This window comes from Arachis ipaensis, chromosome B9, assembly GCF_059453495.1.
Source record: "Arachis ipaensis isolate K30076 ecotype BB chromosome B9, ASM5945349v1, whole genome shotgun sequence".
NCBI lineage: Eukaryota > Viridiplantae > Streptophyta > Magnoliopsida > Fabales > Fabaceae > Arachis > Arachis ipaensis.
This window is the reverse complement of record NC_142444.1, coordinates 122,985,389-123,012,507: the sequence shown is the minus strand read 5'-3', so window position 1 is coordinate 123,012,507 and position 27,119 is coordinate 122,985,389. Positions and strand designations below refer to the sequence as shown.

At 35.5% G+C, this 27,119-nt stretch overlaps 3 protein-coding genes across 4 annotated transcripts; all 3 read right to left on the bottom strand.

The window, feature by feature from the left end:
• Positions 1 to 6,104: 6,104 nt before the first annotated feature.
• Positions 6,105 to 9,326, bottom strand: LOC107615800 (protein FAR1-RELATED SEQUENCE 5-like). Its single transcript, XM_016317829.1, has 4 exons — positions 8,817 to 9,326; positions 8,528 to 8,596; positions 8,136 to 8,330; positions 6,105 to 7,229 (listed from the first exon to the last, which is right to left on the bottom strand). The coding sequence occupies exons 1-4, from the start codon at positions 9,324 to 9,326 to the stop codon at positions 6,105 to 6,107; spliced, it is 1,899 nt and encodes a 632-aa protein (XP_016173315.1).
• Positions 9,327 to 12,660: 3,334 nt separating this feature from the next.
• On the bottom strand, positions 12,661 to 18,832 carry CRY2 (cryptochrome 2). 2 transcript variants are annotated; one of them, XM_088500606.1, is made up of 5 exons: positions 17,417 to 18,832; positions 16,245 to 16,466; positions 15,128 to 15,834; positions 13,507 to 14,155; positions 12,661 to 12,989 (listed from the first exon to the last, which is right to left on the bottom strand). In XM_088500606.1, exons 1-5 carry the CDS (start codon positions 17,727 to 17,729, stop codon positions 12,979 to 12,981), a joined length of 1,902 nt encoding a protein of 633 aa, XP_088356732.1. In that variant the 5' UTR covers positions 17,730 to 18,832; the 3' UTR covers positions 12,661 to 12,978. The 2 variants fall into 2 exon arrangements, with proteins under 2 accessions (XP_088356732.1, XP_088356731.1); XM_088500605.1 differs by having other exon boundaries at positions 12,973 to 14,155; positions 17,417 to 18,767.
• Positions 18,833 to 22,272: 3,440 nt separating this feature from the next.
• On the bottom strand, positions 22,273 to 25,450 carry ADF6 (actin depolymerizing factor 6). Its single transcript, XM_016320482.3, has 3 exons — positions 25,293 to 25,450; positions 23,972 to 24,237; positions 22,273 to 22,739 (listed from the first exon to the last, which is right to left on the bottom strand). The coding sequence occupies exons 1-3, from the start codon at positions 25,311 to 25,313 to the stop codon at positions 22,589 to 22,591; spliced, it is 438 nt and encodes a 145-aa protein (XP_016175968.1). The 5' UTR covers positions 25,314 to 25,450; the 3' UTR covers positions 22,273 to 22,588.
• Between the last annotated feature and the right edge of the window lie 1,669 nt (positions 25,451 to 27,119).

Here is a 27,119-nt window from a genome sequence, read left to right as displayed (position 1 = left end):
ATCAACCTCTTCCAAGTCTTCAACTGTGATATGCTTTGGAGGTTGTACACCCTCCTCAACGTCAATTTCAATCGCCTTGGAAGGAGGTTCTATAACTGGACTTTCCCATGGAGGTTCTGCATCTCCTAAGTCTTCAACCACTTCTTCCTCTGCAACTATTATGGCTTCCTCCACTTGTTCCAATACAAAGCCATGTTCCTCATTGTCCACCGAAGTTTCTAGTGTTTCCTTCATGCTTTGCTCTTCTTTTGATTCTCCACATGTAGCCATGGGAGTTCTTTGAGTGCTCAGATATTGGGAAGCTATTATATTTATTAACTCGCCGAAGGCGACCGCGAAATTTTGCACACTCTTATTCATCCTTTCTTGCCTTTGAAGAATAACACAAAGTCTGTCATCCATTGGAGGTTGGGGTGGATGTGAGGATTCATTGGTTGGGAGAGAGGGTTCATAATAGGAAGGTGGTTCATCTTGATAATGATATGGAGACGGTGAATATTGAGGTGGTGGTTCATGAGAGTAGTTGTGTTGGAAAGGTGGTGGTTCTGTGTATGGTTCATTTGGCTCATAAGGTGGTTGGTATGGTGGATGTGGATTAGGGTCATATAGAGGTGAATGGTGGAAAGGGGCTTGTTAGTATGGTGGTCCAAAGTCATGTTGAGGAAAGGGTTCATAGGTATATGGTGGTGGTTGTTGATAGTCCATTGGAGGTGGTTGTTGCCATGAGGGTTGATCAAATCCTTGTGGCTCCTCCCATCTTTGATTGTTCCAACCTTGATGCCTGTTCTCATTGTAATTTCTTCTTCCTGCAACATAATTGTAACCAGACTCATAGCTAAAGGGGTGAGAGTTCATAGTATCAAATAAAAATTAAAAAAAAATAAAAATAAAAACAAATTTAAATTAAAAGGTTATTTAAATTTTGAATTTGAAAATTAAATTTTGAAATTTTGAATTTTAAATTTTTGAATTTTGAATTTTTGAAATTTGAAATTTGAAAATTTTTAAATTTGAATTTTGAAAATTTTTAAATTTAAATTTTGAAATTTGATTTTTGAAATAAGACAAGATAAAATAAAAATTTTAAAATAAAAACCAATAACCTCTTAACTTAAGAAAAAGCAAAAATAAAAACAAAAATAAAAAATAAAAACAAATAAACAAGCAAAAATAAAATATTTACAATAACCAATAATAAGGCACACGTTTGCGATTCCCGGCAACGGCGCCATTTTGATGAGAGGAACTTTTGCGTGGTCTAGAAATTTGCGGATAAATCCTCGTTGCAAGTATAGTTTCTAAACCTTCAAAAGTCCTTTCATACAAACGTTTGGTTGTCACAAGTAACAAACTCCTTTGAAATTGATAACCGAGTATTCAAACCTCGGGTCGTCTTCTCAAGGAATTACAGGGAGGTATGTTCTTATTATTGGTTATGAGTTTGTAAATTAGGGGTTTTAGAAATTAGGGAGCAGTATGTTGAATGGCAAGTAAAAAATAATAATAATAATAATAAAATCTCTTGGCAAGGTATAAGAAATAAGAGATCCTATCCTAGCTATCCTTATCAAAGATGATGACAATTGAATCTTAATTCCTCTTCGTTAACCTTTACTAAAATAAAGGAATATCAAGGGATTAATTAAGTTGATCTTCGAATCCTATTTATTTCCTAAGAAAAGATTGGGATTATTGAAGCCCCAAATTAACAAAGATAACAATTGTCAAGCATGTTTGAGTTTGACGACTCCTGAGTTACTGATTTCTTAACCAAAACCAAAAGAAGGAAAATAAATCTACTGGAATAAAAATGTCTTCAGATTGGGGATAATGGTAACATAAATAAAGGAAAGTAATATTAAACTGAAATACCTCAAATAACATTAATCCAAAAGAGTAATCTGTAACATAGAAGAATTCATAAATTAATTTGGAAAAATAAATAAAAATAATAAACCTGGGATTGAGAGTCACTCCTAAAACTAAGAGAAATCCTAAATCCTAATCCTAAGAGAGAGGAGAGAACCTCTCTCTCTAAAAACTACATCTACTCCTAAAATTGTAAATATGAGAGCTCTTTTTATGAATGGATGCATTCTCCCACTTTATAGCCTCTAATCTGTGTTTTCTGAGCCGCAAACTGGGTCAGAAACAGCCTAGAATTTGCTGGTTGCGAATTCAAACACGCTGATTTTCGTCACTGCAACGTGGCCGCATGGAGCACGCGGTCGCGTCGCCTAGCGTCAGGGCAACTATAACATATTATATATCAAATCGAAGCCCCGGACGTTAGCTTTCCAACGCAACTGGAACCGCATCATTTGGACCTCTGTAGCTAAAGTTATAGCTGTTTGAGTGCGAAGAGATCAGGCTGGACAGCTTAGCAATTTCTCCAGCTTCTTGTATTCCTTCCACTTTTGCATGCTTCCTTTCCATCCTCTGAGCCATTCGTGCCCTGTAATCTCTGAAATCACTTAACACACATATCAAGGCATCTGATGGTAATAAGAGAGGATTAGTATTAGAAATTATAAGTCCAAAGAAGCATGTTTCCAATCATAGCACAAATTCTGGGAAGAAATTGTAAAACATGCAAATAGTATGAATAAGTGGGTAAAGAGTTGATAAAAATCACTCAATTGAGCACAAGATAAACCATAAAATAGTGGTTTATCAAGCTTTCGATCTTCATCCAATTGGGTAATTGTCTTGGAAGAGAAATTGCTCATATTTGGATTTCCTCTGAACCTTGGAAGAGGAATGAGGAAATCATGCTAGAAATACTCTCTCACATTGGATTAGGTTGGGGGTTGGATGGATATTGTGACATTTAATCTTACCAATACTTTAATCTATGAATGTGTGTGGTAAAATCAGTGACCAAACTTCATCTCTTTCCATGAGCAATTAAATCAAGGAATTGGAAAATTGTTCAAGCTTTGAGAGATTGGATTGCCAAGGAATTGGGATCCAATCACTTAAGATTGCCAAGGAGATCAATGAATGCATTGATTGAGAAAGAGATGAGAATGAACTCGATCTGGAGGATTGCAATATCTCTTGATCCCAGTGTTCATTTTATTTTTAGTTCTTACATTTACTTTTCTTGCCATTTTACTTTTCTGCACTTTATCGTTTTTCCTTTACATTCATGCAATTTACATTTCCTTGTTGCTTATCACTCTAATCTGATTCGTCTGACTAGGATAATTAATCAACTATTGATTGCTTAATCCGTTAATCTCTGTGGGATTCGACCTCACTCTTTTGTGAGTTATTACTTGACGACAATTCGGTATACTTGCCGAGAGAAATTTGTTGAGAGACAAGTTTCCGTGCATCAAGTATCCTTTTGGATGTACAAGGAAACCGCGGGAGTTCCTGAATGTCATATTATCGCATATTGCTAACTAACAAGGTTGTAAATTTCTTATTTTTACTCATATGATATGTGTAACTCACCCCAAGTTATTTTGGCTGTTACACTCTTGGGGTCTCAGACAAATTAACTAGGGAATAAACTTGCTCCTCTTGGTTTGTGATTTTTTTTTTTTTGGGTTCGTATGTTGGCCCACTAAGAACTAACACGACCAAAGATAAATATTATTCTATGGTTATTAAGCCCATGTGGTTTTTTCAACAGGTTTTCAACCATGCATGAGTACTTTACTTTAGGGAAATTTAAATAACAATAAAATAGACATCAAATTTGGAAGTAAATATTTTTCGGCATCTTGTAACTAGTTATTGGAACGTTGACAACACAAATTAGATTACATGGCTATGTTGTTTGTAAAGGACAACATTATTTGCTTGTCACCTATAAGGAAAACAATGTTTAATAGTTTTGTCTAATTTCTATCGCAATTTTCAATTCATGCATGGGTTATTTTGTATGGATTGTGATACTCTAGGTTACCACAATTGTCATCACCTTGATAACGAACAAATCATGAGAGATATAAAAAGTTACACGGTTCATCAAGGATATTCAGTAACCATATGTACAGGTTGCTGCAAATTATCAATTCATTTATCATGTACAAATAAAAGTTAACAACTCAAACATAACATGTGTGTTTCTCTCTAAGGGTTAGAGTCACAAATCCGTTTGAATTTTGTGTCACCATTTCTATCTATATAATTGAAGCTGATGAGTAAGCTTCAATGATAGTAGGAAAAAATTAACTACATAGTGCTACCAAATCAATAATGTTACTATATAGCACTCCAAAAAAAATTCCAGCCACACTGGGGGAACGTGACCGTAACCCTTTGTACCTACATTCATCCCTGCAGATCATGGTTCTTGGTATCTGCTTCAGGATGTGTTTCTATTTGTTTCACGCAATAAACACCTTACAACTAAGGCACCAATTATAGGTCATTAAGCATAACACAAATAGATGGACATGTCTATTATACATAAAGGTGTTATAGTCCTGGCAGACATCAAAGGTTCACAATCGCAACTTATCACCTTAGAACTAGCCACTGAACAAGTGGTGGTTACAGTTACACCGAAACATTATAACCCCAACTCACTAATAGCTATTCCAATTAGAGTCCGTTGAACCTAATCAGAAAAATCCGACCTCAACAAAATACTTACCATAGTCTTGTCATGGTGCTGAATTCAAGTCAAATTGGCAAAATGGGAATCACATGAAACCTACTCTAATTTCAGAACACCTTCTAGTTGTGAATATGCCCTTGTTAAAACATTTTTCCCACACCTAGACCCAGACAGGAATTCAAAACAACGAACAACCTCATGCCTATTTCTTCTCACCGGCATTGTTACTACTTCTATGTCCACCCATGCCTTCTGTTGGATGATGGCCTTCCCACGGCATTCTGTTCACGGCCACAAAAACAACACAGTCCACCAACAATCCATGCAGCTCAATACAAAAAATAAAAAAGGGGGAAATAACTCAACTTAACACAAATCACGAGTTTTTCCAACGCTACTTGTGAAAGCCATTACTCGAATAGTTCTTCGTTTGTGTGCCTTGTTGGATTAGACATTGGGCTGGCAACGTTTCCATGAGACTCTTCTTTGTGGCCCGAGCAACCCTATGAAGCAAAGAACTGTTCGTTGTGTTGCCCTCCGAGAAAGATGTTGCCCCCCTCCCCCACCCCTGACACCCATTAGGGGGTTCCAAGTCATTTGACTACACCCATGAATGGACGCAGGTGCTGCACCGTCAGCACGGGTTGAAGTGGTGCGGCCTACCTCGTCGGTGTCGACATCAATGCCATCCCACTACTACATACAACAGTCACATCACGTATCATTAAGCATCCATAATCCATTTGTTATGCATGCAATGCAGCATTGGAAGTGAACTATCAGGAAACATCTATTACAAACCAAACACATCGTGCTAATGCATCACCAAGGGACCTGTCTCAAACCCAGCGAGACATAGGATAGAAGAAAATAACCCCTAAACAACAGACATTACACGCATTCGAACAAAAATATGGAAGCTACCTAAACCCAAATATCCAACTCTATTTTCTGTCACCTGCGATATTTCAAAAGTGAAAAATACTGCCTATGTATTCATATCAGACGTCGATACAGCGTCTGTTCACCTCTTCCCTTTCAACCAACTTAACCAATTTTTTCACTACGCAAATAATCCTGTTATGTTTTGGTATTCGTCTGGTGTCATCAGTAACAGTCTCACAACATAGGTAGTTTAGAATAAGTTAAAACTCACACACTAACCTAAAATTTTCCAGCAAATTTATCCCTCACAGTTGCAGACGGTGCACTTCCGACATCAGAGGAACACTCCACGCAACCTGGGACTGCTCCATCTTTAGTGCCAGAACCACGATGATCCCGATGCCACGTGCATGTCCTCTTCGTATGACCAGGAACCCCACAACTTGTACAATGTTGTCACTTTGTTGGAACCTCACATTGCTTGCCCGGTTCCGGTTCTAGTTCATTGCCCTTCCTCGGAGCCCCCTTTGTTTTTTAAACTAGTGGGTCCTTCAGCGCCGACAGCGATGATAAACCAAGTTGGCTTCCGACCCGGTCATATGCTCTTCATTGAAGCACCTCCGCAAGATTGGCGATCCCATCCCTAGCCACAACAAACTCCGCCGGCATCTTCGGCACCAAGTTTGGCAACCAAACTCATTAACCCACTAAGGGGACCATATCGAAGCAAGTGTCCTTGATGGTCATCTGTGACTTGGGGGGGATTCGACCTCCAATCCTTTGGATCCTTGCACCACCTGCTCAGAATAAGACCCTCCAGGATTTGTTCCAATCCCTCGTACTTCATCACACAAAAGATATGACTACAGAAAATTCCATCACTGTTCCACATTGAACACTCACACTCAATCTTTTTCTCGTTTGGATCATACAACACCTTGTGTGTTTTGTTAGGTTTTCCCATTTTTGAGAATTGGTATACACTAGTAGTGCTAATGCTGTCCCTGCCCCGAAACAATAACATCGCCACACCCTTAATCTGTTTCTTTACTTCTCTAAAAACTGCTTGTGTATACACCTTTGATGCAAATAGCTCGGTCGAATCAAGGCCGGTCGTTAGCACCGGAGTATAATATGTGAAATAGAATTGGGCTGTTACTTCATTATTCTGGTAGTCTTTTACAACCTGGTCTAAATTGTGTACAAGTTCTAAAATGCTATCAGTTAATTTAAGAAAACCCTTAATAAAATCATTTATCCCTTCACATCTTGAAGCTGTCATGTAACCCGCACAGAAGGTCCCCCTCAGGTAGGCCATTGCCCAGCTTTCTCCAGTTTCGTATGTGCTATGAACCCAACCATTATCAAGTAGGCCAAGCGAATCAACCGATGTCTTCCAATACTCCTCAAAGTCGCTGATTTCAAAATTTGCATATAGAGCTTTCTTAAAAACCTTGCGAAATTCCGTATCCTTCACCCTTTGGATGCAATTCTTCTCTAGGTGCCAACCGCACAGTCTATATGTTGCGGCTGGCATCACCTCCGCAATTGCAGCATGCATTGCCTTGTCCCCATTCGTCACCACTACATAGGGCTTCTTCTGTCCCATAACATCCAGCAGGTTCAACAACACCCACCGGTAAGTTTGAACCTCTTCATCCTCCAGTAGCGCAAACCCGAATATGGATGTCTGTTTGTGGTTATTTGAATCAGAGAAAACCACCGACGGCTTCTTGTACTTGTTAGAATGATACGTGGAATCGAATGCCTAGAGATCACCAAAGACCTGATAATCTGACATCATCTCACCATCCGCCTAAAATAGGCTACCCAAACAATTATCCGTAGTCCGTGTGTAGCGTGCGACCGTCATCATGTCCGCATTCGCCTTGCCCTCCAAGAAACTGATAGTTGCTGCTGCATCCATAGTTGTCAGAACCGAACCGGTGATCAAACCGGTCAGGTTACTGGGTCACTGGGTCACTGGTTCAACCGATGAGTCACTGGTTGATCCGGTTGACTCGGTCCTATATAAATAAAAAATAAAAAATAGTTAAAAATTTAAAATTAAAATTTAAAATACATATTTTTACTAACATTTTAAAAATATCAAGCTATTTTAAAATAATATAGAACAGGAACAATAAATATTTTATTATTTTTACTCTATCATAAATATTTTTATTTTATTTTTATATTAAAATAACTTTTATTTTTAAATTTCAATAATTTATTAATTAGTTTATATTTATTATATTATTATATACTACAAGTATTTATTGAAAAATAATATTAATAGATATTATATAATTATGAAAAGAAAAAAAGAGAGTTTATAATTATTGTTAAATAAAAATATAATTAATTTAAGAATGAGTGAGTTTATAACTAAAATTAAAATAAATTAAATAGAAATAACTTGATGAAAGATATTTATATATATTATAATTTGCATATATAATAATGAAGAGTACAATAGCCTATTGGCTATAAATGGCACCTCTATTTATGAAGGGGTTCGAACCCTGCCTTTAGAATTTTGAACAAATTTTCAATTTGTACCGGTTTGGTTGGACCGGTCTTCATCAGGTTTGACCGTTTTTCAACGGTTCAATCTGAGTTTGACCGATTTGTACCGGTTCGTTGCCTTACACAGTCCAAATATCGGACAGACCAGTATAGGGTCCGGTTTACCAGTTGGTCGATCCAGTCCGGTTTTAATAACAATGGCTGCATCACTATCACATATTCGCACAACCCTTTGCCCATGTACATAATTATACAAATCCCATTTCGTAAATCGAAGCATGCCATACCCACCAGACTGCCCAACCATGTAAGCTATTATTTTCGAAGTTGCGATCCCAAACTGCTTGAAACCATCTTTAGCATTTTGAACAAATTTCCAATTTGTATTGGTTTGGTCGAACCGGTCTTCATCGAGTTTGACCGGTTTTCAACGGTTCAATCTGAATTTGACCGGTTCGTACCGATTCGTTGTCTTATATGGTCCAACTATTGGACCGGACCGGTATAGGGTCTGGTTCACCGGTTTTTCGGTCGAACCGACTGGTCCGGTCCAATTTTAATAACAATGGCTGCATCACAATCGCATATTCGCGCAACCCTTTGCCCCTGCACATAATTATACAAATCCCGTTTTGTAAATCGAAGCATGCCATACACCAGACTGCCCAGCCATGTAAGCCATTATTTTCGAAGTTGCGATCCCAAAATGCTTGAAACTATCCACCTATGCCTTGTTGCCGTCACTCATCTTTCGGTGACTTGGAAGGAGATATGTGAACATTGCCGGGGCAAGCTCGTGGTTGTGATCGTCCATGATGGTTCTCACCTTCCACACGTTGTGTTGCATATCATAGTAAATCTTCAACTTTTCCTTACAATCCATCTGGCTCTCAAGCCTCTCCTCCCTTACTCGCTCAGGACGGTCATAATGCTTAGGATGTCTTGTCCCTTGTCGATGGCAAAAAAAGTCTCTTCTGACCAAAACCCCGTTAACCCGAGCTACATCTCCCTTTCGGACTCCAAAACCCCTAAATTTGGCAAACTCCTTGTACGCAGCATAAGCATCCTCCTCCGTTGCAAACTCTTTACCCAAGAAGTCATCCACCAAGACTTGCCAGCTTGGGGCACCGCCTGCCACGTCATTTGCACCGCTAGACCCCCTGCAATTGTTAGCATCCCCGACACTTTTTTCCCCTGCTTCGGGACCACCTCGGGGCTCAAAGCCCTCCACGTCATCGTATTCGTTGTCAGTACCAAGATAATGTCCGGAACAATCATCTGAACTGCCTGCATCAGAGTTTTGACCTTCAATGTCGAACATACGGTTGAACTCCATCGACCAACGCTGTGCGACGTTCTACCCTGAATCCATACAATCCAAAGAAATGCAACTCATAATCACAGAAGATATACAATAAAAGCATGTACCACAAATATCACGACGGAGGGAATATTCACTTCCACAAATAAGGCATAGAACCACTGCATTGAATCTACTTTAAGAGAGAATTCAGCAACCACTATTTCGCTTTGATGAACAGCAACTCATCGCAATTAAGTACAACATTAATAACTGATGAATTTATCAACACATTCACAAGAACAAACAAAAAATTATGGGCATAACTAAACCATCAACAAATTAGCTACCATCAACTATCTTACTTAACTGAGTAAACTTAATTCAACTATTTCTGCGTTCAATGCAAAACAAGGTTCAACAAGGTGTTACCCCCCTAACCAAAGCTCAACAATTGTAACTTTTCTTAGCTAACTTCCATAGAAAGACTAACAAGCTAAACCCCATCTTAGGCACAAAAGGGTTCTCAGCACAACTATACACGAAAGGTTGAAACACCCTCTCCACCTAATAATCACAGGAATTAAAAAACTTTAACCAATAACATGTATTACAATATCACTGACATTTCAACGTCTTACTATACCTCCTATACAAGCTTCATCGTAATTCCCATACATGGCATGTCCTATATGAAACAAAAAATCTAAGCTTCATTATCCTGCCTACCATCTAGTTAGTTCCCATAATAATAACCATTTTCAAAACCAAGAATCATCATGCAGAAGACCAAACTTAACTCTCTATACTTGTTCCTCTCCTAATTACAGTACTTGTTCCTTCTTTTCTTTGCCTCCTCAAACATATTTTTTGAATCTTACAATTCGATTCCAAATTTAATTACCGCAACATCAACATATTACTTATCATAAATAATCTTATATCCACTATATTTTCACACATATACAATCATAGAATAAAGAAAAAGACACCATTTACATTCCAGATAATGCTATACAAGTGCCCATTATTAAATTACAACTACGGAGGATGAATGAGGAAAGGGACCAGGCAGCTCCTTACCTACCACGATGACGAATCGGTGGTCCCCCACTCCACACCTACCACGACGAAACTGGGGCTTGGCGCAGTGGGCCAGCACCTTCACCGCCTCAGACGACTTTGACCACGGGCTTATCTCGCGCGCCACTGGTAGGAGCGGTAGGAATAACACCAGCGACGACGGTCCTCCTCACTGAACCTAGAGATTTCGTTCGATGTTATGACACTATCGAAGCGAAGACGCAAGTGATAGGTTCCATCCTTTTTTTTTCCTCCCCAAACAAGGTCCATGTCGCGAGCCTCTAACCAACGAAACGTGGGACGTTCAGAACCCCGTTCAACTTCACCCCACCAAGCCGGCTCCATCGTACCTCCCATGAGCTCCCGCCACCTCCTCTGAGCCAGCTGCATACTACAACATAGGACCAACACATGTCAACATGTGAAACAAAGTGAAAAAAAATCTGTATATCTGTATGAATTTTGATTTGTACATTAGTGCGACCCCTCAATTTTATCCTCTTTATCTACTGACATTTGCCTCAGCATCATGGCTACATAATTATCATTGTTTCTATCATTAAGGTCTTTTGCCAAATCTTTCTGATATCTATCCGTACAATTACTTGCAATCCATTATATAAAAAGAAAAAAAAGAAGCCTTTAGTTACATCTCCAAAAGACTACTAGAAAAAATTTATTCTATAGCCATCCCTTTTTTAGTCATGTATTAAAAGTGTGGTAAAAAATCACTAACTAACACAAACTTTTATGACAGTGATATTTGTTCATATCTTTGGCCATATTTTATAAGTTAAATTATTCTATTAATCTTTATAATTTTTTCAAATTTATAATTAGGTTCTTATATTTTGAAAATTTTTAATGGGGTGTTTATATCAATTTTAAATTTATAAAGTTTTAAATCTATAATTAAATTATTTTTAACAGTAAACATTAAAATAATATTTTTATCCATCTCGCATTATTAGCGAATATTCCTCAGCGAATTCTGTTAAATTAAACAATTTAAAACGGTAAGGATGTGATTACAAATTTAAAGTTGACGACTAATAAAGTAATTTAACATATTTTTTACTTTACTCTTGTATCACGTGACAATAGAGTTTTAATGGACACGTTTAAAATGTGTGATCCACATTTATATTTAAGACATACTTTAAAAGCGTAGCATATTCTTTTTATCATTTAGTATGATAATTAAAGAGTAAGTTATATAAATAAATCAAATTGATTTTGAATTTACGCAATTACAACTTTTTGAAACAGGATATATGTTTGTACTTTTTTTAATCTATGTAAACTCTTACAGGATATAACGGTTTATAATTTGCACGTAATCCGCTATAGGGTACCGTGGATTATGTTAAAATTTGTGCCATGTAAAAACCGCTAAAGAGTATAGCGGTTTTTGAAGAAATTTCACAATGCATAAACTACTATATCGTAGTTTATGAAAAAACAGATGCTGCCCTAATCCGGTGCTATGGTTATGTATTGGATCGCTATAAAATATTTTGTATAAAACTGTGTACAAATATATGTTGGGATTCGAAAATTTTTTAAAGATCCATCATGCTAAGCCAATATATTGACCATTAAAGAGCGATACAACACGTAAACCGTGACACCCTCTAAAGGGTACCACTATTTCTTCATAAATTGTACCCTATAGTGGTTTATGCATTGTGGAATTCCTTCAAAAACTGCGACACTTTCTGCATGGCACGAATTTTAACGTTATTCTGTAGCAGATTACATACAAATTATAAACCGCAATTTACATAGATTAAAAAAAAACACAAACATATAATCCCATTTCAAAAAGTTGCAATTGCGTAAACTCAACCAATTTGATTTATGTAACTTACCCATAAATAAACACAGCTAAAGAAATAAAATTTACTAAACTTCAGAGTTACACTAAATTATCCTACAATTAATTTACTCAATTATCGGCTAATACACTAAAAACTAAAAATTTCACAAACACAAATACGCCTCTTGTTTTTCTGTAATTGCAGTGTATAACGGTCAAAATTAGTTGTTTACATAAAGTTCAACCTAACTTCCCCTACAATGAGGCCTAGCATACCATCAATAGCATGTCCTTCCTTAAATACTAGTGGAATTCGATCAAAAACCGGTGAAACGATCTACCATTTTGGCATCCCAAAATTTCCTTTTGGCAACGAAAACTATTAGTACCTCAGCACTAGATCAGAAATCATTCATCGAAAAAGTAAGGCAAGAATTTATTATAGCGTTGATAGTTCTAAGCAGGCCATTCTAGAATAATGTAATGTATAGAACATTTGAAGTTTGTTAGGTTTGTATACAAGATTGTCAGAATATGTATGTATATGGACATCACCATCACTACGACATTACTAATATACAAAAGTTGGCTATTTCAATACAAGTGGCTCTTCTCTTTGATTTCATAACCTTTTTGCACCACTGCTTGAGAATATAGCCACATAAAACATATGCATGTAGAGCTTAGTCTTAGTAAACTGCACCGGTTATATTTAGAATAGGAGTAATTTTTTGTCTTGGAAGTAATGCATCTGCCACTGGACTTATATAAGAACAAGCATTAACCTCACACAGCTCCTGCATAGCAATTCTTATTGGTTAATTCTTAATTGTTAGAAGCACATAAAATCCAGCCAAACAAAAAAATGCTAATATAACTATTGGAATCAACTGTTTTTTTCCAATGAAGAGAATCTGAACTCCTTCCAATGTGTTTGAGACTTAGAATGCACTATGAATCTGCAAAGTTCCAAAGGTTGCATCAACATTAAAAATGGGAGCCCGGTGCACAAGTATCCCGTGTTAATGCAGGGTCCAGAAAAGAGCTGCACCCAAGGGGTATAATGTATGCATTCTAACCTGATAATTACATCAGGATGACTAGTATTGTTGTTGACTCTCCCAACGTGTGGTCCTTTTTTTTTGGTCATCCCAAGGTTCAAACTGGAGACCACTATGAAGAAACAAGTTTTCTACTACTTGACCAATTTGTTGCTGGTCCATTTTTTATAATATATTCCCAATAATATAAAGATAATTTCTTTAGATATGTGCTTTCATTTCCTTTCATCCTTGGAAATATCAGTATACTCACCATCTTTGCTTGAACTCTGATCCATGTCAATCTGATCTTGCCATGGCCACTTTAAGTTAGAAGATGAAGAACACTGTTGTGGAACGGAAAACGAATACGTGCTGCTTGTACACTGCTTCTTGCATGAGGATTCAGCTGTTGAGCACATCTCTTGGTCAACGCCCGACACCCCAGTCTCTTTGTTATGGTTTTGTGAATGATCTTCATTCTGTCTTGCCTCCTCCATGTACTTTGGTCTTTTCCCACCAGGTGGTTCGATCTTGGGATCCTGAAATGCCGGAACCATCTGATCATTAGCTGAAACCGTGGCACATGGACTCTTACCCTTCAAGACAACTTTTGGAATGTCCAAATTTTTGACATTGCTCGAGTTATCAACAACAACTTCATTCCTTGCTTCCGAGCCAACGGATTTTGCGGATGCCTCAGCTTCCCACATCTTGAATATCGCTTCAGTGAGTTTTTCTCTGGCCAAATCTACATCAATTATTGGCTTCGGATAGTTCTGACCCAGTTCAACTCCCGATGCTCTAAGCACAGTTAGTGGCGCATCCCAAGGGTGATGGATCCACTCAGCTGGCATTCTTGCCAACTCTGGTAGCCATTGCCGTACATATTCACCTTCCGGATCAAATTTAGCCCCTTGAATCTGTAACAAAGTTAGATCAGATCAGAAAAAACTTAAGTGCTTACTGTTATGTGTTTGGATTTTTCTACTAATGAGTATAATTTACTTGATCATGTAATTTATCTGGATGGGGATTCAAATATAAACTAAATTTCTATATAAGGATTCAAATATGCATTATAGCAAGTTAGCAACAGTGTTTACAAGTACTATAGCTCCGGGTAGGGTAGGACTGCTCAGTGAATTAGAACTTCAAACTATATACTTAGATGGAAACAAGATGTACATTGAGGGGTTGAAGAGAACACAATAGTGATCTCTGTTTCTTTCTGGTGGCAGAGTGGTTATTTATATTTACAAAGTTTATGCTTTGGCACACAGACTCAATTTCTTCACATTTATGCAAAGTTAATTGAATCTCAAAAAATGGAACATTAAGACAGTAGGAAAACAAGAAATTTTGCCAGAGTAAAATTGAAGAGATTAATTTTGATGGACAGTGTAAAAGAAATTTACACTGACATCCAATCATGTGTTACCATGTAGACAACGATTAAATTCCACACTAACTACCTCAAAAGAAACCACTTCTGCATGTGGTTGTGCCAAATTGGATGTCAATATAAAAGCTTTTTACACTAACAGTGCAAATTAACACAAAATTGAATGTTATATATATATCATGTTGATTATCTATGTCTAAAAATGAGTCTAGAGATTTACACTGCCATCCAATCATGTGTTACCACGTAGACAAAAGTGATTAATTTCCACATTAACTACCCCAAAATAAACCATTTTTGCATGTGGTAGTGCCAAATTTGATGTCAATATGAAAACCTTTTACACTAGCATAGCAAATTAAACATAAAATAGAATGTATATATATCATGCTGATTATCTAACCTTAAAATTGAGTCTGATCACATGTGATAGACAATAAGCAAATTTGCAAACAATTAAAACCTGTCGGTAAAGGAAAACATGACAAACCTCAGGATCATCCAACCGCTCAAGCTCGTGACCATCCGGTAAGCTTCCTGATATATACTGCCAGCCCAAGATATCACATTCAAGGTCCGCATCCAGAAGTGTGTCCCAGAAGTATTTCATTCCCCATTTCCACGGTAGAAGCAACATTTTCACAGCAAAACTAGAAACTATTACTCTTATTCTATTGTGTATCCATCCTGTCGCCCAGAGTTCCCTCATTCCGGCATCAACTAATGGAAATCCAGTCCTCCCTTGTCTCCAAGTCTTGAAGTTAGCCGGATCAGCATTCCAAGGGAAAAACTTCAAGTGTCCTAGAAGTGCTCTCTCATGGGTGAATGGGAAATTGAAACAAAGATAGCGTGAGTATTCTCTAAGTCCAATTGCCCTGAGGAAAAGAGTTACACTCTCTTCGCCGGCGATGTTTCCTTCATTGGACCATAATATCTGTTTCCTGCGTGCTAACTGAAATACTTTTCTTACACTCAATTCTCCAAAGTGGAGATATGGGGACAAGAGCGAGGTGGAGTCTCCACCAAGCTTCAGCCTACTCTCGGAATAGTGAATTAGGTGCTGCTCCACAAACTCTGTCAAGGCCTTGTCGGCATTGCACCAACCCGGAGACCATGCTCGACCGAGTAGTGCATTGCTAGGCTTTTCTAATTCATCTTCAAGACCTAGTTCTTCAATTGAACATTTCCCAAGCTTTCCTGTTATTCAAAAAGCAACAAGAAATTATAACTTATCTTTCTCACACTCCCTCAACAAAAATAACAATCAAACAACCAAAGGAACATACAACAACAACAACAACAACAACAACAACAAAGTCTCACACTAGCTGGAGTCGGCTACATGGATCAAACGGCGCAATACGGAAAGAAAATTTCCGGACAGCACATGATCAATTTTCTGTCCATTTCCATAGTGGCACTACAAAAAAGCTATAGATCTCTTCCTATCTCTAAGAGTGGGGTGCAACCTAATATTAATATTCTTAGCTTCTCACTTAGTCCCCATGGGTCATAAACTTAAAATCTATCTTTAACTCAAAGCTGATATTGATACTCATATTATCAAGAAACAATCAAACACAAGTATTGTGCACACAAAGTCATACCTTCAGCAGGAGTTAATTGCCAAGGAGAAATAAGGGAAACAGATTTCATTTGCATGTGCAAGCATTTCTTCCAAAAAGGATCAAAGGTTGTAAAAGCATGTCCACGATCATCATATACTTCCCATGGTTCGTACAACAGATCCCCATTGTAGCTTTGCACCGATATGCCAGACTCCACTAGTTTTTCTTTGATGTTGTGATCGCGAACAAGTGAAACTGGATCTGAGAAGAGAATTGGGAAAATAAAGAGGTCAGATACTCATATACGGATATTTTATAGTTCATTATCAGCCACTCCTTTTAATAACAACAACGTTTCAAGTCTCAACTAAATAAACGTGTTCTCTAAAAGCTATTTTGGGCAGGGATCAAATTCTGCTCCATTTAACACATCAGAGATAGAAACAGCTTCATATTTGAATCACAAGTACCAAAAGGCAGTACAAAGCATGTTCATTTCAGGAAACAACATTAGAGCTTCACACAAAAATTCTATGTTCTTTGGTTAACTAGTTGATGATTGTTGGGACAAACAATAATATTACATGTTACTTGATCTGTTGTGAGAAAAAATTCTGGCAGCAAACAAAATGAATTTCCTCTATCTATAGATTCAGAAAGCATTAAGCAATGCTTCTTATTGTCCTTAAGTTAATGCCTTGAGCTCTACAGCATATTCTGATATGCACCATGCTTCTATTGATGTGATTGTCAAATCATGCTTGCCTTATGGTGTAGTAAGATAATTCTCCACTTAATGCAAAGACCTGTAAATTGATTTTGACAATTAACTATTTGAAGACAAACATTATTTTACTTGCTTAAACTTTATTGCTGCTCTGCAATCTCCCTGTCAACAAAAATTAACTACATACATTTATAAGGCAAGGTTTTCCACATTACTGAATGTCCCTCAAGAATCAAGAATCATGTGGGATCCAGACTAAATTTGATTAATACCACTCTGTCAATCAAGGACCGTTCCAATTAATCTCTATCCTCAATGTCTCTAATTTTCTTAAATTAAAAAAATACTTTATAGCTTCTTTAATTTTCTAAGATCCAAAACATCATACACGAAACAGTACACAACAACTAAAAATTAGCTTATACTTTTATAAAGTATGAGGCTACTTCTATATTAAGCTACCTTATGTGCTGCAATTACTTACCATACAAATGGTTAAACACTACTTTTGTTGCTTGGACAGCATTCACACACTCCAAAAGTGCATCAAGAGTACTATGAGTCTTGATCAGCACAAGTTCAGCTCCAAGAGATTTCAGTGACTGATACAAGTGAGCGAGTGACTGCTTCAACCACCACCTCGAAACTCGGCCTGGATAGAATTGCCCTTCCTCTTTAGGACACCATATGTATACAGGAAGTACAGAACCATCCCTTGCAGCAGCAGCTAATGCAGGGTTGTCCTCTATTCTAAGGTCCCTTCTAAACCAAACAATGGTTTTGTTGTTGCTACCCATGTTGTGTTAGGCTTCAAATTTTTCATAGCACAAGCGGAAGCTTTAAGCTTTACTTCTCCTCATATAATACTAGCTCTTAATTCCCATGAGCAAGCACAATAATCTACCTCATAAAGTTGACTATTTTCCTGTTCAAGATCCCCCACCAAAAACAGAAAGTATCTGAAGGAAGAAGATTGATGATAACCCCTGATATTGGCAACAAAGGTTGGATTGGATCTGAGATTTCTTTCAGAAGTAAAAGATAACACTAAGAGCCTCAAAATCAACCTAACATGGTGTATGCTACTCAAGATGTGTGAACAACTTGCATGCCACTTTACTTTCTGGAGGGTATCCAACCAAATCCAACTCAGAAACGCCTTCCCCACATGTCTCTCTCACTCACTAGCCCCAATTTAAAGGAAGACTCCCCAAATTTTAATATAAAAAATTGGGGGAAATCTCCAATTGACTAAAGAGTAATAAAGGTTGGAAGAGCATAAATAACAATAAAGAACATTATCCACAATCAACTTGACCTGGAATTTGTCAGATTACACAACCAAACAAACAAATTCCTTGAAGACCAGAGAGGTAAATAACTAACTGGAAAGTTCTTCAACACCATCAGCCACACAGAACAATCTTCAAACACTTGAGCTGCACAATAAGAAAGATATCAAAATTGACAATTTCACATACCCTTTAGGCAGATATTAAGATATTCACAATAGCCCAATAAGAGATAAGACGTAGAAGCAGCAAGGATCGAATCAAATCTAGCATATGCAGTGTACACAGGCAAAAGTTAATGAATCATCAAAGTGTTGAGAGAGAGAAAGAGTGAGATGTGTGAGGATATAATTGGTGCATATGATCACGTGGGGCAAGATCACATGTGAAGGTAGAGAAACAAAGAGGGTAAGAGACGTGCACTGATAATAGTGGGAGACAAACACATCACAAATTGGTGTATCTTTTCTTGAACAAAGACAAAAGGATAAGAACAATATTGGAAGGAACATGTCACTAGCAACTTCCACAATTTGTGTGAATATGGACGAATTTTTACCCCACTAAGTCAATTAAATTAGCAAAATATCTTGCAACATGATAAAATTAACAACAGTAAGTTGTGGATTCGTGTGTCAATAATGCATTGGTACTGTTTACTTTGAGAACTACATTGTTTAGTACTGTAGACTGTGTTTGGTGGAATGAAATAAAATTATTTCAGTTCGGATTCCTTACTTGTGGGGGACATGTATAGTAACTTGCATAAATTGATGATGTTTATTGGGAATAAATTTTACTTGGTTTCTACAAAGATTGTTACTTCTTTGCTTTTTCTTTTCTTTCTTTTTTTTTAATGAAAGATAGGGAGACTCGAATCTATCGGCAACGTCTAGATGAGTATAGAGAGACTATGCCGTTTGAGTTATAGCTCGTTGGCCTTCGCTTTATCTTTTTATACATCTTTCTTTATGTTATACAAATGGAACTCTTGTTTTTAAGGAAAACTTTTATATATCAAGAAATAGATGATGTGATTCAACTGCTTTAAGTGATAGCTTAGTGGTAATTGGTAAGCATGAAATGAGGAGAGTTTTCCTTTTTGGGGTTGAAATGATTGCTTGAAGTAGCTGTTCCTGTGTTCATAAAACACTCAAAAGTATAGTTAGTTCGTCTTAGACCGTATTGAACTTGATTTTTTTTTTTTTTTTGTGAGATGAAGTATACTTCGAAATACTAAAAATACAGAATATAGATATCTGTAAAACATTTTCAAACGTTCAAATCAATACAAGTAAATTTTCTCATTACTCTTTTCAAATCTTAAAATTTGCCTCCTCTTGTCTATGCAGTTCTCTTTATAAATGAAATTCTATCTATGATCAGTTACTAGTGAACAATTAATTATGATAACAAAGATAAACATTATATTCGTAACCGAATTATAACATTACAATTTACCGAGTTATAAGCGACAGATCAATAATCAAATATATAATCTTTAATATGATTGTTGAAATGATTACTATAGAAGCCAAACAAAATTTAATTTACAAGCCATGTTCTGCCCCTAAATTTTTAATTCACTAGACGTAAACTCTCGTCCGTCGACCAAGAGCCAACGATAGTCTGTGTGGGAGTTCCCCTAAAGTTTTGATATGGAAAAACATGCCAAAAAAATAAATAAAAGAGATTTTTATTTGAATATGTGGTTAAACTTTCAATATTCTTGGGGGAGGTGGGGATTCTGCAAAAGGCAGTGTTAAAAATACTAGAAGGAAAACTTAATTTTATTTATTTATTTTAGGCATTAAAAACTTTGCATTTTCTAATTTTTCTAAGTTAGATACACAACTTTTTCTTTTGAAAGTTCTCTTTGAACGTCAACTTAAAAGTCTTCCCAACGTGAATTCACTTTGTAAGAAAATAGTACTAATAAAATTTGCATTAAAAAAAATCTGACTAGTAGTTTCTGGAAAACAATTTTGTCGGTTGGTGGTCTTTTCTTTAACAAGTTTGTCATGCAGACAAGAAAATGAGAGCTAGGAATTATCACTAGACACTAAATACACACAAGGTAATCGAGCCCTAAGAGAAACAAAGCTACAACAAAATAATGCCGACACAAATCAACTAAAAAATAGATGGGGCAGGCAATGCCAGGACAAAACTGAAATGATCAATTTCAAATGAAAACTATTTTCTTCGTGAATTTAAGTGTTTGCTTGAATTGGCTTATTTTAAACGAGAAAAGTATTTTTGATAAAAAAATAAAATATTTTTATTAAATTTTAAATATATTTAGATACATCTTTTAAGAAAAAACTTTTGTTAAAAAAATAAATTATTTTTTCTAAAAATTAACAATACCTTAATTTTTTTAAAAAAAATAAAAGACATTTTTAATATTTTAAAATTCTTTTCAAATGTGAAATAGCTTTTGTCTATTAAAAAATCTTTTTTAAATTAACACAATTTTGTCCTGGCGTTAGGGATCTATTAACGAAATTGACGGCAGGACAAAATTGAGATGATTTTGAAACGTTAGGGACTTAAATAGGACGAAAACGTTGAGAACAAAAACGATACAAAGAAATAAATTTTAATTTTATCCTTCATTAATATCAATCTTTTAAGATACATAGTTATTCAATTATTTTTTAATCACATCTAAGTAAATTACACTTAATCACATTACTTTGATTCTAAATAAATTTATTTTTTTTATAATTTTACTCTTAAAGATTTTTACTCATCATGAAATATTTGTAAAATGACTAGAATCACATTATTTTATTGTATATGTATCATTTTTTTCTCCACAAATTTATGTATTAATCATTCTACAAACATTGTATGATGAGTAAAAATTTTTAAGACTAAAATTATGAAAAAATAAATTTATTTAGAATAAAAATAATGTGATTAAGTATAATTTACTTATATGTAATTAAAAAAATAATTGAATAACTATGTACGGTAAAAAAGTTGATATTATTGAAGGATAAAAATCAAAATTTATTTCTATGTATCGTTTTTGTCTCCAATATTTTTTTGTCCTATTTAAGTCGCTAACGTTTCAAAATCGTCTCAATTTTATCCCACCGTCAATTCCATTAACAGATCCTTAACAACAAGATAGCATTGAGTCAATTTTGAAAGTTAGGGACAACTTTAAGATTTACCCCAAACGTTGGAGACAAAAACGATACTTTACTCAAAAGATAAATACTTACATTTAATTACGTATTATCACGTCAACAAAAATAATAATCTTTTACATTAATTGCATAAATAATCATCTAAAAAAACAAATATAGTTAACTAACTTTATAAAATATTTTACACTATCAGTACATCAAATATTAAATTCTTCTTTACTCACATCATAGAACAATGACTTTAGTTATTACTACCTTGGACCGATGCTTCCAATGGATGATAAATTGATAATATTATCTCAGTGATGCATGCCATGAAACTTCAGAGAGGAAGAGACAAATAAATTTAAGGTTCATATGGGTTCAAGGTGCAATAATGGATGCTGGTGGAGCCATAGGCAATTGGAAAATAATAATAGTTGACCATGCATCCATATTTAAAACCATGACGTATTTGATCTGGAAGATAAGGGGACTTGAAATAAAATACAGCTCAAAGAATATCATATTTAGGATTCGAAAATGATAATTTTATCCTTCATAGTTTAAAATATAAATAAATACAATTTCTAGTCCCAGGCCATTTGTCCAAAAGATAAAGCGGCACTCTACAATTCAAAAATCTCTAATCAGTCCCACACCATTTAAGTAATTGATCTAAGCAACCCTTGTAAACGGTGACCTGCTGATGTGTCTAGAACTGCTTAGACCAATAACAGAAATTGCTTAGATGAGTTACTTGAATAGCTAAAAACCGGTTAGGGATTTTCAAATTGGAAGGGCCACTTTGTCATTCGGAAAAATAGTGAAGGACCAAAACAGACATTTACTCTTTACAAAAAGATGAAATGTTCCAGGATGGAACTAAAAGCAAAGCAAAACCATCATGATGAATAGAGTACAAGTCTTTGATAGAGTACAAGTCAAATTTTCAATATCCATAATGGTATGTATAACTCTGCACCTGAGAAGCATCATGGAAGTAGAAAGGAAGAGCTCTAGTTCCCCCCTGCAATGGGGGTTTCTAAGAAAGGAAACCCTAATCAGCCTTCACAGGTGTAGGTTATTATTTACTTGATAAGTAATTGTGTCAAAACAAACAGAGACCAAAGTGACTTGAGGGAATTAGTCAATATCATTCCCTTCAGACACCCTAAACTACATCACCTAGACACAAGACAAGCTCTAGGCTTGGGTAGATGCTCAGTTCGCGCGCTCTCTAAGGATTTCAAGATCCATCTCTGTTGGGTCCGTTGCTTGTATCTCGTAATGGACGCCCTTCAGCTCCCTCCTGAACCTGTCCTTCGATGTTGCATAAAGCATTTTAGGGCGAATACGAGCTACCGAAGGGGACCTGTAAAATAAACAGCCGACAAAACTCAAAAGCAAAGCAAAGGCCAAACAATTGTGCCAAATTATACAACAGTCACACTTCTTCCACTTTAATGCAAGTGCAGTAAATAGAAGGCAAATATTTTGTAGCAATAACAATGATAAGCAAGTACAAAATGGGAGAGAACCGGATTTCAACATTGAACTGGTGTTTCTTTAATACTGGGAATCTTGCGAACACAGCCAATTTACAAAATAATGAAAAAAATACCCAATAAAATGTCACAAGAAAATTGACAAAATTGTTGAGATGATGGTTTAAATAGTTGACATGTAAACAGCCTACACAATACTCAACGTGAAGCGAAACTGCGAAAGATAAAAGAAAACTATCACACATGATTTTCATCAGAGACCAGAGTTCAGACATCTTGAGAAGAGTAAATAACTAAATATAGAATAAACAACCTACTAGTCAGAATAAGGGTCTCATGGCTGACAGGAACAAATCGGTGACTAAACCTACTCTTCAATTTTTTTAACATGTGCATATTCAAGACTGACATGCCAATCAGAGCAAGGTGGCCAATAAGTGAATATTAAGTCAACTTTATTGCAAGGATACATATGTTGAAGGCCAGAATGTGCATGGATAGTTCTAGCACTTGCAAATAAATCTAGACAGAAACCTAACTCTTGCTAATTATATCCATACTATAAAGTGATTTTTCGGAAAATACTTCTATCATTAATATTGCGTCCCAGTTCAATAAGGTGTAGTCATTGCCGTTCAATAAAATAAAATATAGACCTCTAAAAACATACCTTGATATAGACCCTGGCAAAATTATTCTTCTATCCTATAAAATAAAATAAAACTTGCACATTTACAACAACAACAACAACAAAGCCTTGTCCCACTAGGTGGAGTCGGCTACATTTAAACAAAAAAAAAAAAATATCATCTACCAAATACAGCTCACATCCCATACCAGAATACAAAGTCCTCCAACATTAAAAGATAAACCAACAAATTCCTCTAACCAATGCTTCAATGCACATTTTACCATTTGTTTTCCACTTTACCCATTGAGAGTTTGAGACATGTCCATGTTATCAAAGTGACTATGATGTCCTCTCTGAGTTGTTTCAAACTTTATAAGGAGACTTCCATAATTTTTAGACATGAGTGCAGCTACATCTATAGAACTAATATGCAGCTTCTGCAATTATGCCATGAGATAAGTAACTAACCATGCAATGAAAAAGATTTTGCTCTTTTGACAGTTCTCAGCTGTCACAAAATCGAAGTCGTATACAGCATATCGACAATCGTTCTCAGGCAAGGATGCGGTGAAATCGTCATAGCTCTCAGCAGGGCCTCCAGTCTTTTCAACCACAACCTCTTTCTTATTCTCGTCAATTTTAAAAATCACATAACGGTGCACTTTCTTCCTCTGCAGTTCCAGAAATGTGCTTACACTATGTTCAGCAACGCCCATGCCAGATGAGGCATTCCCCTACGTTGAAGCCACATTACAGTTACTTCTAATCCATTTTAAATTTAAAAGTATATAAAATCACAAAATAAAAGATAGTAAAAAAGAAATTTCATTCATCAAAATGAGCCCTCACAATTAGACTTCACCTATAGAACTTACTGCTTTACCTAATAGAATAAAGGCTGTATATTCTTACAAACTAATGTACAAAAGATGCTCTTAGATAAAATGCTACTTGGAAAGAGAGAAAACTGATTATTATCTGATTTTTCAATCTGCAGAAGTTTATCCAAACAAGATACAAAAACTTCCTAAATGCCCTTTTTCTTATCAATATATAAAACATTTTTCTTAGTAAGATAGCACAAGCACAAGATGCACACGCACTACATTTGAAAAACATCATATAAGAAATGGCAATCATGTGCCATTGATTAACTGATTCAGATAAACATCCCATACAACGGACTTAGCAGGAAGAAAGACATTCCTAAAGTGATCTTTAAGACTCTACGCAGCTTGATAAAAGGGGCAGCGTCTGTTATTTTTATAACCAAAATACAAGTAAAATTCTTTTCATATTCCAGGTCCAATGCAAAACACAAACTACTTACATTATTAAAAAAATTAAAAAAATATATATATAGATGAGAACCATCATCTGTAAAATCTTAATGAGTTTATGCTCAGATCAAAATCGATTGAATTAGATTCTATGTCAGTGAGAGTGACAAAGTAAAAACACATTGTTAAACAAGAAAAAAACCGTCACCACAGAAAATTAGGAACAATCACTAAAGCAGAAAGAGTAGCCAAAAAAATTGAAGTAGCAAGAATCTCAAAATTCTCAATTAGCCATGAAACAACCAACATCTGACATAGATAATCTATAGGTTAATTTTTTTTTCTTTTTCTTTTTTTTTTTTATTTTTAAAGAAGGAAACGGGACAACATTGGATGAAATCGAGCTGATAGCAGCACAGTCAAACGAAGTGAAAAATAAATAAATAAATACATAAAAGGGTAAATAGAAATAAAGAAAAAATAAGAGACGCATGAAGGAGGAAGCTTACCCCTCCCATCCTGAAAGCCATGGTTGCGCAGTCAAGAACGAGAAAGGAAGAACAAAGTAAGATGGGTTGAGAGAGAGAGAGAGAGAGAGAGAGCGAGCGAGCGAGCAACACAGGAAAAGCCGCAGCCACCGAACGGGGAAATTTTTATTTTTATTATTAAAAGGAAAAGAAAAATCTAAAAAGTAAAGTAAAGTAATTGTAAAACCAAAGGAAAGTAAGAAAACAAACAAGAAGAATGCGATCAATGAAAGAAACAGCGTGCCGTGTCGTTTTATCGGATTTTTTATTTTAATAAATAAAATAAATATAATATTCATCAATATAATATTTATCAAAATAAATAATTTTATGAGTATTTACTTATTTAAATTCTCTTGCTAGATATGGTACGTTAGCGTGATACGTGTATATCTTGTTTACAATGTAAATAAGATATACACATCATTGTAAACGAGATAATAAAAGACAAATATTCAACATCTATAAAAGGATGTGTAATTCTTGGTATTTTTTACACACATTTTATATTCTTTTTCTGTCTCGTTTTTCTCACAAAAATAAAGTTGAATGGCCAATTACAATCCATTCATAGTTGTGATTGTTTATCCCAATTGTCGAATGAGCAATGGCGACAACGAGGTGACATTTGAGTATCAAGATCCGATATTGTTTCGCACTCAGCGTGTGGAGACGTTGTCGGATTTGAAGAGTTTCATATTGAGCAAGTTTGGTGGTACACAAGCGAGGGAGATAGGTAGGGTGGGGTATAGGTTGCTAGCACCCATGGGAAATGGAGTCTTCCGGTTTCGACTATTTCAACTTCAAGAGGATGAGCATGTGCGACTAATGTTCGACATTCATGGGAGGATGATAGTAGAACAGGTAATGGAGTTGTCCGCCGAGGTGGATCACAGTGGTAGTGGTGGTTCCATACACGAAAGGATTAAAAGAAGAGAGAAAGAGGTTGACAAAATTAATCTGAGATCCGGAATTAAGCTGTAAACAACTTCTATATATAGGCACGGACAGGCCATATCTCGTTTACATTATAAATGAGATATAGCAAAAGAATTTAAATCGATAAATACTCATAAAATTATTTATTTTAGTAAATATTACTTTTATTTTATTTATTAAAATAAAAAATTCTCATTTTATCGGTTAGTCTTTTGGCCACTCATGACTTATGACTTATGTTTTAATTAAAATAAAAATTTAGCTAAAATATGTTTTAAAAGAATATTTTGAGAATGAAAAAGTTTAGGATGTAAACCTGATTTTTGCTTATTAATTTTAAAATTAGCCAACAACTAGAAATAAAAGAATACTAGTTAGTAAGAAATATTTGAAACTAAAAATATCTAAAATTTAAGTAAAAGAAAATCTGAAAAGAAATAAAATAAAATTAATTTTAATTAATTTATAGAGTAAACTATTATTTCTACCACGAAAACTCTAAATCTTAATAAATCTACTTATGAAATAATAAAATTAAAATTGTACACATGAAAAATAAATTTCATACAACAAAACTATCTAAAATTCTAAATAACTACCCAAAAATTTCAAATTATCTTTCTTAATATAATAATCTAACCCACCCTAATTCCTAACCTTTTACCACCACTAAAATTTTTTATTTCCAACTCTCATCCACATCTAGCACAACCATCAGTGCCACCATCACCACAACCACCACCACCATCGCCTCCTTCTCTTTACCACTACCACCATCATCCCCTTTTTTTCGTCGATGAAACCTTAGGTTGCATTTGGTTTGCATTTTCATTTTCTTTTTTCATTTTCAGTACTTTCTGTTTTCTAGAT